Genomic DNA, 13,364 nt, shown 5'->3' with positions numbered 1-13,364 from the left:
GACTGATGTGTGGTGAGATGGTGACGGATGTGCTGTGGGATGGTCACGGATGTGTGGTGAGATGGTGACGGATGTGCTGTGGGATGGTGACTAATGTGCCGTGAGATGGTAACTCAATTGTTTCGTGAATGGCAACTCAAATATGGTGAGACTGCCATTCAATGTGCCGTGAATGGCAACTCAAATATGGTGAGACTGCCACTCAATGTGCCGTGAATGGCAACTCAAATGTGGTGAGACTGCCACTCAATGTGCCGTGGAATGGTGACTGATGTGCCGTGAGAAATGGACTCAATTGATGTCTGTCAGTGAGTCGATTGTTGAGTCGATATATCTTTCTGACAACCGTGCCTCTGCCCGCGATATATACATGCTGCCCGTTTCTTCAGTTGCTGCGCGCGCCGTTCTTGGCGGCACGCAGCTCGTCCATCTTGGCCACGCGCTGCTTGAACTCGTCGTACTGGCACTTCTCGTACGTGTGGCGCTCGTTCTGTCAGTGTCAGTGTCAGCGCGGCCCGTGCTGCTCGTTCGTTCGGCGTGTCTACCTCGCACTTCCACGGCAGGTAGTACTCGTCGTGGCGGCAGCGGTTCAGCGGAATCAGCAGGTGGGCGCACGAGTCGCGGTAGGCGAGCGGCAGGCGGGCGGCGCTCATCTCCTCGCGGGTGGCCTCTGTGCAGCGTCAGCATCGGGAAACAAGTCGGGCACGACGGCGGACGGCAGCACGCACTCTGCTCGCCGAGGCCGACGGCGTTCTTCAGCGTCTCGGTGACGGTCATGGTGGCGTGTGTGGGCGGCAACAATGGCAGGCAGGAGGATGGGCGCTGCCAGTGCTGAGGTGAAGTCGTCGGCAAGCGCTGCGGGCTCCGGCCGGGGGCTGAGTCAGCGAACGCGACGACACGTCGCCGGCACTTCACGTCAACACGTCGACGCGATATCAGGTGGTCGCCTCCGACCGAGCCAACTTGGAACCGCCGCCCAGCCCAGCGCCGTCCAGCCCAGCGCCGCCAACATGCCCGTCCTGCCCGACGGCCGGGTGTACAGCGCGACGTACAGCAATGTGCCCGTCTACGAGGTCAACGTCAACGGCAACCACGTCATGCGGCGGCGCGCCGACGACTGGATCAACGCGACGCACATCCTCAAGGTGGCCGACTACGACAAGCCGGCGCGCACGCGCATCCTCGAGCGCGAGGTGCAAAAGGGCGTGCACGAGAAGGTGCAGGGCGGCTATGGCAAGTACCAGGGCACCTGGATCCCGCTGGACGACGGCCGCGTGCTGGCCGAGCGCAACGGCGTGCTCGACAAGATGCGCGCCATTCTCGACTACGTGCCCGGCGACCGCAGCCCGCCGCCCGCCCCGAAGCACGCAACGGCCGCCTCGAACCGCATGAAGCCCCCGCGCCAGACGGCGGCGGCGGCCGCCCGCTCCGCCAAGGCCCAGCTCGCGCAGAACAACGTCTACAGCCTCGAGGCCATCCAGAGCTTCGTTGGTGCGCAGGGTCAGGCGCAGGCGCAGGCGCAGGCGCACTCGCACTCGCACTCGCAGGCGCACTCGCATTCGCTCGTCAGCGATGACCACCCGTACGACGCCCCCGGCCACCTGCAGGCGCAGCACATGTTCCGCGACGACACGCCCGGCGCCGACACGGTCGTCAGCGAGTCGATGCTCGGCGACCACGACTTTGCCGACGCCCACTGCGCCGACTCGCGCAAGCGCAAGCGCGGCGGCGACCAGATGTCGCTGCTCGACCAGCAGCACCAGATCTGGGCCGACCAGCTGCTCGACTACTTTATGCTGCTCGACCACAAGGACGCCTACTCGTGGCCCGAGCCGCCGCCGAGCATCAACCTCGACCGCCCGATTGACGAAAAGGGCCACGCGGCCATGCACTGGGCCGCGGCCATGGGCGACGTCGGCGTCGTCAAGGAGCTGATCCACCGCGGCGCGCGCATCGACTGCCTGTCCAACAGCCTCGAGACGCCGCTGATGCGCGCCGTCATGTTCACCAACAACTTCGACAAGGAGACGATGCCGTCCATGGCCAAGGTCTTCCAGCAGACGGTCCACCGCACCGACTGCTTTGGGAGCACCGTCTTCCACCACATCGCCGCCACGACCGCCTCGTCGAACAAGTACGTGTGCGCCCGCTGGTACCTCGACTGCATCATCAACAAGCTGTGCGAGACGTGGATCCCGGACGAGGTCACGCGTCTGCTAAACGCCGCGGACCAGAACGGCGACACGGCCATTATGATCGCCGCGCGCAACGGCGCCAGGAAGTGCGTGCGCAGCCTGCTCGGGCGGAACGTGTCGGTCGACGTGCCGAACAAGAAGGGCGAGACGGCAGACGACCTGATCCGCGACCTGAACTCGCGCCGCCGCACGCACAGCCGGACACGCCAGGCCTCGTCGTCGCCGTTTGCGCCGCCAGAGCATCGTCTGAACGGCTTCGGCAGCCAGCTCGACGGGGGCCCGCTGCTCTCCATGGCCCTGCCAAACACGCAACGAGCGGAAGAGCGCACATACCGCTCCCAGACAGCGTCGCACCTCATGACCAAAGTGGCCCCCACGCTGCTCGAAAAGTGCGAAGAGCTGGCGCTCGCCTACGAGCACGAGCTCGCCGAGAAGGAAGCCGAGTCGTTTGACGCCTCGCGCGTGGTCAAACGGCGCCAGGCAGAGCTCGAGGCGATCCGCAAGCAGGTGTCGGAGCTGGAGAACAGGGGCCTGGATCTGGACGACGAGGGCGTCGACGTGTCGCAGGAGCGGGAGCTGCGGGACCTGGTGACGGAGGCGGAGAGCCTGCTGGAGGTCGAGCAGAAGAGCGAGCTGCGGCGCCTGCTGGGCACGACGCCGTCGGACCCCGCGAGCCAGAACTCGGGCGCCGAGGATCCCAGGGAGAAGCTCCGGCTGAGCCTGCTGCTGTATCGCGCGCAGCTCGAGCGCCGAGAGCTGGTGCGCGCCGTCGTTGCCAATCTGTCGGTCGCCGGCATGAGCGAGAAGCAGGGCGTGTACAAGGGGCTCATTGCCAAGGCGCTGGGCGAGCGCGAGGACGACGTTGAGAACATGCTGCCGGAGATTTTGCGGGAGCTTGAGGAGGCGCAGACGCAGGAGCACGCCGAGGGGCTGGAGGGGAGTCCGCTATGATGTTTGAGTACTTATTCCCCGGGTTTGGTTGGTTGGTTGGCTGGTTGGCTGGTTGGAGTCTTTAGTGGTTGGTTGGAGTTTTTAGTGGTCAGTTGGAGTTTTTAGTGGTCAGTTGGAGTTTTTAGTGGCTGGTTGGAGTTTTGAGCGAGACATCTTGACTTTACTGACAACATTTACACACTCTCTTGCGTGGTGCTGTCTTGGTTGCATTTCCCGTGAGATGTCGACGATGACGTGTTTGTGGTTACTATAGTTTGGTTTGTCGTTCCTACGCGGTTCCGACTCGGAACGAACTTGGACATCCATGTCCGCAGCTCCATCTCCATTGTCTCCACCCCACCACGCAACATGACAGACCTCAGCGCACGACTGCCCAGGCTCGTCCCCCGCGCGCGCAACTCGACCGCGCGCGCGCCGCCGTCGGCCCCCCCGCCGACGCCTGCACTCGCGCCGCCAGACGTGTCCGCGCACTCGTACACGCACCCCTCGCGCCGCATACTGAGCCCCGAGGACCACCAGCTGTTCCTCGGCAGCGCCACGTGCACGCTGGTGCAGGCGTTCATCTTCGCCATTGCCGACAGCGTGCAGGACCGGCCCGTGTCGAGCATCAAGGACAGCGACATCACCGACACGGTCGGCAAGATCACGCGCATCCTGCAGGCCGCCGAGACGCTCCAGGCAGAATGCCCGCCCGAGGACACCGGCTCGCGCTTCGGCAACCCCGTCTTCCGCACGTTCCTCGACAAGATCGAGGCCGCCCTGCCGTCGTGGCACGCGCAGCTCGGCCTCGACGACGCCGCGCAGGTCGACGAGATCTCGACGTACCTGCTCCACGCGTTCGGCAACCGGCAGCGCATCGACTACGGCTCGGGCCACGAGCTCAACTTCTTCCTGTGGCTGCTGTGCCTGAACCGCTGCGGCCTGCTGCGGCCTGCGACGTTCCCCGCGCTCGCGCTCGTCGTGCTGCCCGCGTACCTGCGGCTGATGCGCCGCGTGCAGGGCGCGTACTACCTGGAGCCCGCGGGCTCGCACGGGGTGTGGGGGCTCGACGACTACCAGTTCCTGCCGTTCCTGTTCGGGGCGAGCCAGCTGCGGCACCACGCGTACATTACGCCCAAGAGCATCCACAACGCGCTCGTGCTCGAGGAGGAGCGCGCCGAGTACCTGTATCTCGACCAGATCAGCTTCGTCAACAGCGTCAAGAACGTCGACGGCCTGCGCTGGCACAGCCCCATGCTGGACGACATCAGCGCGAGCCGCGACTGGGGCAAGATCGAGGCCGGCATGCGCCGCATGTTCGTCAAGGAGATGCTCGGGAAGCTGCCCGTCATGCAGCACTTTCTGTTCGGCAGCCTGATCCCCGCGGTCGACGGGATGGGTGTCGAGGACCAGGCGGGTGGCGCGGACGCGGAGGCGGACGCGGACGCGCTCGAGGGCGAGGTCAGCGTCTTCACCGACGAGGCGGGGACGCGCCATGTGCACGCAGCGGTCGGGTGGGGAGACTGCTGCGGGATCAGGGTGCCGGCGGCGATCGGGGCCGAGGGCGAGGAGAGGAAGGGCGGCGCGAGGCGGCTGCGGCGGGTGCCGTTCGATTAGGGAGGTGTGGTGGTCAGGTCGATGTCACGACGTTTTATGCCACGACGTTTTATGTCACGACGTTTTATTTCACGACGTTTTATTTCACGACGTTTTATTTCACGACGTTTCATTTCACATTGTGGTTTTTTTTTCAATCACCACTTCGCCACGGCCCGCAGACCTGTACATTGTCCCCTTCCACCACATCCGCAGACCTGTACATGTATGATCTGCTATACGGCTGTTGGGCGTGTATACTCTCCTCCGCAGACCTACAGCTACCCCAGCCCGTCCGACCAACTGGCCGAGCGGGCAGCGAGACAGCGAGACAGTGAGACGTCGAGACAGTGAGACGTCGAGACAGCAAGACAGCAAGACAGCAAGATAGCAAGACAGCAAGACGGCGAGACATCAAGACATCAAGATAGCAAGACAGCAAGACAGCAAGACGGCGAGACATCAAGACATCAAGACATCAAGACAGCAAGACAGCAAGACGGCGAGACATCAAGACAGCAAGACAGCGAGACAGCAAGACAGCAAGACAGCAAGACGGCGAGACATCAAGACAGCGAGACAGCAAGACAGCGAGACAGCAAGACAGCAAGACAGCAAGACGGCGAGACATCAAGACAGCAAGACAGCAAGACGGCGAGACAGCTAGACGAGTGGGGGTATTGACAATGGCAATGGCAATGGCAAACGCCGGGCAGAGTAAAGGGCTGGATAAGATCACGGTCGAGTGTGGGCCCGCAGCCACAGGCCACTCTTGCGACGCGCGTATTGCTCGTAGAATAGCTACACGTGTCTAGTAACGAAGCGTGGAGATCTGGCTCAACCGACTCGCCACGGTGTTGTTTCTTCCATTTTGAAATTCGCGCGACTACGACAACGGCGAGAACGTGGGCAGAGATGCACTGGTCTGTACTCGACTTGGCCAGCCAAGTCGAGTACGAGAGCATCCCGCACACTACTCGGCCCGGTGGCGCGTCACTCGGCGAGTCAGGTCATCTGCGACACGCCGCGGGACGCACGCCGCGATGGAGTCTTGGGCGCAGATGACGTGCTGGCTAGTCAGCAGATGGCAAGGGCGGCCGTTTGTGAGCAGAGCAGCGAATAATGCAGACTGGGCTGAGACGCTGTCAATGTAAGCCGAGGACGTGCGCGGAAGAGGCGGCGTCGCTGGGCCCTGGCGGCGTCGCAGGCGGGACAGGGGAACAATCGTTCTGCTCATGCACATCAATGTCGCGACATCAGCAGCCAAATTAGTGCCCTGCAGCGGCCCACTCCCTCTACGTATAAGAGCGACACCGCGCCGATGCCCGAATCGATTCCCCTCCGCAAGAAGCCCCCCGCCCCGACGACCGACGAGCGCGACTCGACACAGCCCGCCAGCCCGACGCTGTCCGAGTTTGACGACTGGGACGAGGACGCGGCCATGCCGTCCGACCTGCGGCCGTCGACGGACGCGCACGATGCGCCGCTGCTGGGCCGGAAGAGCGACGCCGGCGAGGGCGAGGGCGATGCCATGGCCCAGGCGCAACGCGAGACCCGGCGCAAGTACACGTACGCGGGCGTGTTCCTGGTGCTCAGCCTCGTCAGCTTCACGGTGCAGACGGAGACGGCCGTGTACATCCAGCACGAGCTCAAGTGGGAGAAGCCCTTCTGCATGCTGTACATGACGCACGGCAGCTGGATCGTGCTGTGGCCCGTCCAGCTGCTGCTGCTGCGCCTGCAGAACCGCGCGCAGCCGTGGGCGACGTTCTGGCGCCGCCACACGCAGCTGCTGCGGCAGACGGCGCTGATGGTCCAGCACCAGACGCTGCAGCCGACGGCGCGCCAGTCCCAGGCCAGCGCCGTGCCCTACATGCTCAAGATGACGGCCTTTATCACGTGCGCCCTCACGCTCGCCGGCGGCAGCTGGTACGTCGCGGTGAACCAGACGACGGCGTCGGACCTGACGGCCATTTACAACTGCTCGGCCTTCTTCGCGTACGCCTTCAGCATCCCGCTGCTGCACGAGCGCGTGCGCGCCAGCAAGCTCGCCGCCGTCGCCATCGCCGTCGCCGGCGTCTTCGTCGTGGCCTACGGCGACTCGGCCCCGGCCAAGCACGGCTCCAAGTCGGGCGGCGGCGCGGGCGGCGACAAGGCCCCGCCCAGCCGCGACGCCGAGAACCGCGCCTTTGGCAACCTGGTCATTGGCGTCGGCAGCGTGCTGTACGGCCTGTACGAGGTGCTGTACAAGCGCCTGGCCTGCCCGCCCGAGGGCGCGAGCGCCGACAAGGCCATCCTCTTCGCCAACACCTTTGGCTCGCTGATTGGCGCCTTCACCCTGGCCGTCCTGTGGATCCCGCTGCCCATCCTGCACTACACGGGCTGGGAGACGTTTGAGCTGCCGCGCGGCGAGCAGGCGTGGATGATGGCCGTCAGCGTGCTGGCCAACGCGAGTAAGTCGGCGAGACCTGCAGTCGACCAAACGCAGCTAACACGTTCCGCCAGCCTTTTCCGGATCCTTTCTCGTCCTCATCTCGCTAACCAGCCCTGTGCTGTCCTCGGTCGCCGCCCTGCTGACCATCTTCATCGTCGCCATTGTCGACCAGCTGCTGCCCCCGCCGCTCAACTCGCCGCTGACCTCGGCTGCCATCCTCGGCGGCCTGCTGATCATCGGCGCGTTTTTGCTGTTGAGCTGGGCGACGTACAAGGAGATGGACGAGGAGAGGCGGCACAAGCTGGAGGAGAGTGCATCGGAGCTTGATGATTAGGGGAGTTTTTTTTTTTTTCTTTTTTTCTTTTTTTTTGTTTTTTTGTTTTTTTTTTCTTTTTTTTGGCGTTTGCAAGGTGCATGGATGGGGAATGGGCGGGTTTCTTGTGCTAGACTTACTTGCATTGCTTCGGTCGCATGGCTTGGGTCTTGGAAGGATTGCTATCTACGTTACCATTTTAGATCAGTGTCACTACTGTAGATGAATTCACTGTAGATGAATTCACTATAGATCAATTCACTACATTATCAATTCACTACTGTAGATCAATTCACTACTTTACACTAACGTCTACTACTCAAGTCGCCGTCTGCTTCAAATTAACGTTTGACACTCGGCATGTCGAGGCAGCGGACAAGCTAATCTCGCTCCCCGCCGTTGCGCCAACCTCGCACGGGATCACGCCTACGCTAGCCTTCCATTGCACTCACAGCCCTGACAGCGGCAATGCAGCCCGCACCACGGCCCCTCGACACCGCCATGCCGCCCGCCCAAGACTACCACCATGTCCGGCGACCCCCCACGCCCCGATTCCCACCCCGCGACCGGCCCGAGTGACGCCGGCCTCAGACACCGCGAGTCCAGCATCTTTGGCGACGAGCCCCGGAACCACACGGGGAACCGCAGACTCAGGTCTATCCTGAAGAGCTCGCGCGCCAGCTCGAGGCAGCCGTCGCCCGAGCGTGTCGACCCGCCCACGACGCAGAGTGTCGACCCGCCCACGACGCAGAGTGTCGACCCGCCCACGACCCAGACTGACGACCCGCCCACGACGCAGACTGTCGACCCGCCCACGACGCAGACTGACGACCCGCCCACGACCCAGACTGAGCCCACGATGCAGACTGACGGCCCCAGCCGGCGCACCTCGGAATCTACGCCCATGGCCCCGACCGCGCGCGGTCCGGGCTACGACGCCATCAACCCCGTGCCGAGAGAAGCGTCGAAGAGCAACGGCGCCTCGCTGCCAACCCCCGCGCCCAATGACCACGCGAGGCAGGGCCGCTGGACCGAGTTCTGGGAGAAATGGGGCACGGTTGAATTGGAGAATAAGGGCAGTGTTGCGCGCGACCACCTCGCCCTAGGTAATTACCTCGCGTCGCTGCTCGCCCGGGGCAGACTGACCAAACGACAGAGCGCACGTTTCTCGCCTGGCTGCGCACGAGTCTGAGTTTCGCATCCATCGGCATCGCAATCACGCAGCTGTTCCGGCTGAACTCGAGTCTGCGCGCCTCCTCCTCCACCTCCTCCTCGGCTGATGACTCGATGCACCGCCTACGCCACCTGGGCAAGCCGCTCGGCGCGACATTCATCGGCATCTCGATTCTGATGCTGGGCATTGGGTTCCATCGCTTCTTCGAGGCGCAGCATTATGTTATTCGGGGTAAGTTCCCCGCGAGCAGGGGGAGTATTGTGCTTGTTAGTGGTGTTGCGGGCGCGCTTATCGTGAGTAGTCTTGTGGTTGTGCTTGCTACTGCGCCGGGCGTGTTTGAGTCGTGATGATGTGATTTGAATTTCTTTTTTTTTAAATAGTCTCTGCTGTACAGAGTGTAGCTGCGACTGAGATTTGGGACTGTGGTGTACTGAGATTTGGGACTGTGGTGTATTGAGAGTGTAGATGTGTGACGTATCGAGCAGATCTCAACAGTGCCCATCAACACGCCAACACACTTGAATTCCGTCTTCCAGGCAGGACGCGACGCGTCTCGATGTGCCATGTAAGGACCACACCACCGATGTGCCATGTAAGGACCACACCACCGATGTGCCATGTAAGGACCACACCACGGCCGGCCGCGGCTATACAAAGTAGCACGGATCTCACCTCCAGCGTTGTCAACGGCAGCCCACGCTCTCACCTCTCAAGCCCACCACTCAAGCCCACCACTCAAGCTCACCACTTAAGCTCACCACTCAAGCTCACCACTCAAGCCCACCATTCAAGCCCACCACTCAAGCCCACTACTCAAGCCCACTACTCAAGCCCAGTACGAAGACACTAACACAAATGTCGACAGCACCTTTACAGTCCTTCACCCTGTCGCCCTAGTTTCTCAACTCTCGCCTCTGGCTCGAAAACATCCAATGCACTGCGTCTGGGTATTACACAGCGGTGCAATGCCGCGGTACTAATCTGAAGACACTTTACCACAACTTTGACTTCTCTCGAGCACCTGTCAATTCAACTGCACTCGCACCCCCCGACAGCCCATCGACCTGGAAGTTGCTCAATGCTGTCTGGCGTTTGTTACTCATAACCAGGAAGGCACGATACACAGCGCCTCCCTCAACTTCGACAAAACTCGACAAAACTCACCCCACCCGCACCGCACGATGCCTCTGCAGAAACGTGAAGCTCGCGATGCGCCTGTCTCTGGCCGATGGAAGCGGCAGAAGAGTTCTGACTCACTGCAGCAGGGTGGGGCCGCTGCGGCTGTTGACCTGTAAGTCACTCACCTCAAAATAAGGGCTGCGGCCGTCGCTGACTACCCGAGGACTGCACTGAATGCAGCGAGTTCACCACTGCTTCGCCTCCCTCCCGAGCTGCGCCATCAGATCTGGGAGCTGGCTTTCGGCAACAGGATGATACACGTCTGGTCGCACAACAAGTACGAAGACGAAGAACAACTGACCCAGGTGTTTTACATTGCTCACGATGCCGTCTGCCATCGGATCTGTGGATCGCCCGAGTGGCTCTCTGAGATGGGCCGCCCGGAAGCAACGCAAAGCCATGTCAAGCCACAGCTCGTGTGTCGTCAGCTCTGGGCCGAAACCTCAGAGGTGTTCCTCTCGTCGTGCACCTTCAGGGTCAGTCGTTCTGAAGACTTTCGAGCGTGGGCGCTGTCAGGACATAATTCCGTCCCGCGCGTCCGCCGACTCCTCGTTCACCTGTCCGGGGGCAAGTCGCACAACTTTCCCATGTACTCACATGCAGACTTCACCTCATCACTTGTCGGCCGCTTCTCAAGCCTGGAGGGTGTCGTTTTCACGGGCTCGGTGTATTGGGGACCGCGAGAGGCGGTCTTGAATGCCGACGTTATGGGTGGCGACCACTGGAGGATGATCCACATACCGGTCATCATCCGCGCCTTTCAGCAACACAAGCTAAAGGAAGAACTGACTCACGTCACGATGCTGCCTAAATGCTACTCGCACGATGTCTGGGATACGAAACCGTACAACGAGGCGATTCGGAAAGCCCTACTTCAGCATCACCCGCGACGCCTGTCGAAACGGAGAGCTTAGGCGGAGGGAACGGCTCATCCAAACTCCAACCGCATGAGCTGGTTGGCATCGAATCGGAGCAAGGCGATGCATGGCCATTAGAGCCCCCACAACTGCACCCCGGTCATCAGGAGGAAGCGAGACGCCGTAGACGCACATGTGAAGTGTAAATGTGCAGCATTACAGCTTGGACCTCTCGTCTAACAATGTCAACCCAGTAGCTGCCTCCAACTCTTTCACCGCGTCCTTTGTCTGCCCGAGGCTGACCTTGATCGTGCGCAGCCCGGTCTTCTTCGCAAACTTCAGGTTGATGCCAATGTCATCGAGGAACAGCACGTCGCCCTCTGTAATCCTCCCCCTCCCCTTCGCCTCGCTGATCTTGCTCATCTCCCGCGTGGCCAGCTTATACGCCTCCGGATCAGGCTTGCGCACGCCCACCGCTGCACTGCCGAGGAAGATGTCGAAGCTCGCAGTGATGTCTGTCGAGTCGTTTGCGTACGGGTTGGGGTGTGGGCGATGCTGCAGCTCCTTCGTGAACAGCACGCCCTCGTCGTCGACGATGTCGCTTGGGAAGGTGACGTTGTTGCTGAACGCGCCGAGCACGAATTGCCCGCTCGCCTTCAGCTTGCGCAGCGCAGGGTACATGTACGGGTCTGGCTCGCGCGAGATCTTCATCATGCGCCAGAAGAGCCGCTTCGCGTCGATCTCTGGAACCCGGGCCACCTTGCCGCCCTCCATCGCGGACCCGCCTGCGCCACCGAGCGTCTGCTTTTGCGCGAGTCGCACGAGGTACTCGCGCCATACCTCTGGCCGCGATAGCTGGTCCTTGAAAGACGCGAACCAGGCGTCGTTCAGCTCCACCTCGCCGCGCTCGATCAGCTGCCAGGCGCCCGTGTCGTGCGGCCCTTTCTGGATTGCGTAGTTGATGTAGCCGATTGGGATCTTGTTCTCAGTCTCGTAGTCGAGGATCGCTTGGAACGGGCTTATCACCTGCGCCCTGCGTTAGCTGTGGATCGCTGGCGGAGGGATTGGGAACCTACCACGACACCACCAATGTCGAAGAGGATAGCTTTGGGCGGCTGCGCTGGAGGACACATGATTGCTGCGGCTGGACGAGACATGATTGCTGCGGCTGGACGAGACATGATTGCTGCGGCTGGAGGAGACAAAATCGCTGCGGCTGGAGGACCTGTAGCTGCTGTGAGCGTGTCATGGCGGCTTGGAGACCATGGTGTTGAGTGTCAGGCCTGGGACGAACGAACGTACCTCGGCAATTCGAGTATCGATAACACTAGCGTTCACCGCAACCCGCGGGCGTCATCGATGGGGGCTTTCTTACTTCATCAGATCCAACATGGCCAAGTTCTCACGACGGGAGGCTGTGAGGTCGGTGCAGTTGTCGTGGCATCGTAGAAGCGGGCGCTCGTTGAGCGGGAAACAGTCACGACTCGACCTCTCAGCAATGGCTCTGCTAGGATCGAGGCCAAGCAGGCTCAACGGCAACGCCGATTTATGCAATGCAGGTAAGCTCGTATGGATGCTGGGAAGACTCATTCGTCCTATGTTCATGATCAATATTCGCACTTCCCTTGTACGTTCTTTGGCGGGCCTGATATCCAGGCAGTTCTCTTCGCACGCAACGGAATTGGTTACAGTCTTCAGAATGGCTTGGTCCGCGGGACAATATCCGTCGACTACATACTAGACCATGTTCAAGTTCTGGTAAAGGTGTGACAAGAAGGATAGCACGGCATGCAGGTGTGGTGGTTGAGTCAGCCAAGCCAGGCGCAGTTGTTTACCGAGATCCAAGAAACCTCGAGGGCGTTTGGGTCACGATACCATGGATCGTGGGCTGCCTGATCCTGGGGGATTCTTATTCAGAACATCCGCTGCCGTCGAGCTTCGTACGCATCGAACACCACACCGAGGAGACCTCAATCCCTAACATGCTTCTCGCCATCCTCTCCCTCCTGGTCACCGCCTCTCAGGCACAGAATAGCACGCAGGAATCAAACAACAATGCAACTCAGCCAACCCAGATCGCGGTCTACCCACCATTCCCCATCCGCAGTGACACCAACATGCAACACACCCAACGCGCCTACGACGTCTCTCTAATCACCGCCATCTCGTCCACAACCATAGTGTATGCTATTTCCTGCTCACCTTGGACTACCATGACACGCTTCAACGATGTCTGCGGCACAAACAACGTTGACAGTATCATCACTGTGACCGAGGGCCCTGACAACTGGCAATGGACCGCGCAGGGCAAGACCCTGTACTGCACGAATCTCAGCGACAAAACGAAGAGCTGCACAAGCGTCACCAACAGTCTTGGGAGCTACTTCGCGCCCGTCACTGGGACAGAGGGTGGAGATTTCCTGGCGGGCTTCTTGGAGTACTTCACGACTATGTCGCCGGTCGCTGTGAATCTGACCGCGGGGTTCGAGAATGTGCCTTCGACTCGTAGGTACAAACACACATTGTGAGAGTATGAGGACTGACGGCTGTAGTCCTTCAGAGTCTTGTGGATGATGCTACGGCGCTTGCCACGATTCAGACCGACGCCCCGGACGCCTCCAGCTCGGGGGCTTTGTCGTCGTCTGTCCCGACGGTGCCTGAGAGCTCGAACACAGGAGCTACGGAGACC

The 13,364-nt window shown here is 61.2% G+C and overlaps 8 protein-coding genes across 8 annotated transcripts; 6 read left to right on the top strand and 2 right to left on the bottom strand.

Moving 5' to 3' along the window:
* Positions 1 to 385: 385 nt before the first annotated feature.
* M421DRAFT_64750 (uncharacterized protein) lies at positions 386 to 777 on the bottom strand (the record flags this gene model as incomplete). Its single annotated transcript, XM_033596189.1, has 3 exons — positions 386 to 490; positions 546 to 670; positions 729 to 777. The coding sequence occupies 3 exons, from the start codon at positions 775 to 777 to the stop codon at positions 386 to 388; spliced, it is 279 nt and encodes a 92-aa protein (XP_033448011.1).
* Positions 778 to 1,010: 233 nt separating this feature from the next.
* M421DRAFT_64580 (apses-domain-containing protein) lies at positions 1,011 to 3,146 on the top strand (the record flags this gene model as incomplete). The annotated part of the gene is made up of 2 exons (XM_033596176.1): positions 1,011 to 1,457; positions 1,548 to 3,146. 2 exons carry the CDS (start codon positions 1,011 to 1,013, stop codon positions 3,144 to 3,146), a joined length of 2,046 nt encoding a protein of 681 aa, XP_033448010.1.
* A 348-nt stretch (positions 3,147 to 3,494) lies between these two features.
* On the top strand, positions 3,495 to 4,742 carry M421DRAFT_6012 (serine/threonine-protein phosphatase 2A activator 2; the record flags this gene model as incomplete). The annotated part of the gene is made up of 1 exon (XM_033595747.1): positions 3,495 to 4,742. One exon carries the CDS (start codon positions 3,495 to 3,497, stop codon positions 4,740 to 4,742), a length of 1,248 nt encoding a protein of 415 aa, XP_033448009.1.
* Positions 4,743 to 5,764: 1,022 nt separating this feature from the next.
* On the top strand, positions 5,765 to 7,486 carry M421DRAFT_101675 (uncharacterized protein; the record flags this gene model as incomplete). The annotated part of the gene is made up of 3 exons (XM_033586669.1): positions 5,765 to 5,824; positions 6,112 to 7,171; positions 7,224 to 7,486. The coding sequence occupies 3 exons, from the start codon at positions 5,765 to 5,767 to the stop codon at positions 7,484 to 7,486; spliced, it is 1,383 nt and encodes a 460-aa protein (XP_033448008.1).
* Positions 7,487 to 7,891: 405 nt separating this feature from the next.
* Positions 7,892 to 9,153, top strand: M421DRAFT_421598 (uncharacterized protein). The gene is made up of 2 exons (XM_033592883.1): positions 7,892 to 8,571; positions 8,622 to 9,153. Exons 1-2 carry the CDS (start codon positions 7,992 to 7,994, stop codon positions 8,984 to 8,986), a joined length of 945 nt encoding a protein of 314 aa, XP_033448007.1. The 5' UTR covers positions 7,892 to 7,991; the 3' UTR covers positions 8,987 to 9,153.
* A 502-nt stretch (positions 9,154 to 9,655) lies between these two features.
* On the top strand, positions 9,656 to 10,877 carry M421DRAFT_174719 (uncharacterized protein). Its single transcript, XM_033587821.1, has 2 exons — positions 9,656 to 9,930; positions 9,982 to 10,877. Exons 1-2 carry the CDS (start codon positions 9,821 to 9,823, stop codon positions 10,730 to 10,732), a joined length of 861 nt encoding a protein of 286 aa, XP_033448006.1. The 5' UTR covers positions 9,656 to 9,820; the 3' UTR covers positions 10,733 to 10,877.
* Positions 10,878 to 10,891: 14 nt separating this feature from the next.
* M421DRAFT_101674 (HAD-like protein) lies at positions 10,892 to 11,808 on the bottom strand (the record flags this gene model as incomplete). Its single annotated transcript, XM_033586668.1, has 2 exons — positions 10,892 to 11,701; positions 11,752 to 11,808. The coding sequence occupies 2 exons, from the start codon at positions 11,806 to 11,808 to the stop codon at positions 10,892 to 10,894; spliced, it is 867 nt and encodes a 288-aa protein (XP_033448005.1).
* Positions 11,809 to 12,074: 266 nt separating this feature from the next.
* M421DRAFT_174712 (uncharacterized protein) lies at positions 12,075 to 13,237 on the top strand. Its single transcript, XM_033587820.1, has 2 exons — positions 12,075 to 12,234; positions 12,336 to 13,237. Exons 1-2 carry the CDS (start codon positions 12,224 to 12,226, stop codon positions 13,201 to 13,203), a joined length of 879 nt encoding a protein of 292 aa, XP_033448004.1. The 5' UTR covers positions 12,075 to 12,223; the 3' UTR covers positions 13,204 to 13,237.
* The last annotated feature ends 127 nt before the right edge of the window (positions 13,238 to 13,364 follow it).

The sequence above is a fragment of the Didymella exigua genome (assembly GCF_010094145.1).
Source record: "Didymella exigua CBS 183.55 unplaced genomic scaffold M421scaffold_16, whole genome shotgun sequence".
NCBI classification, from domain to species: domain Eukaryota; kingdom Fungi; phylum Ascomycota; class Dothideomycetes; order Pleosporales; family Didymellaceae; genus Didymella; species Didymella exigua.
This window is presented reverse-complemented; position numbering and strand designations above follow the sequence as displayed.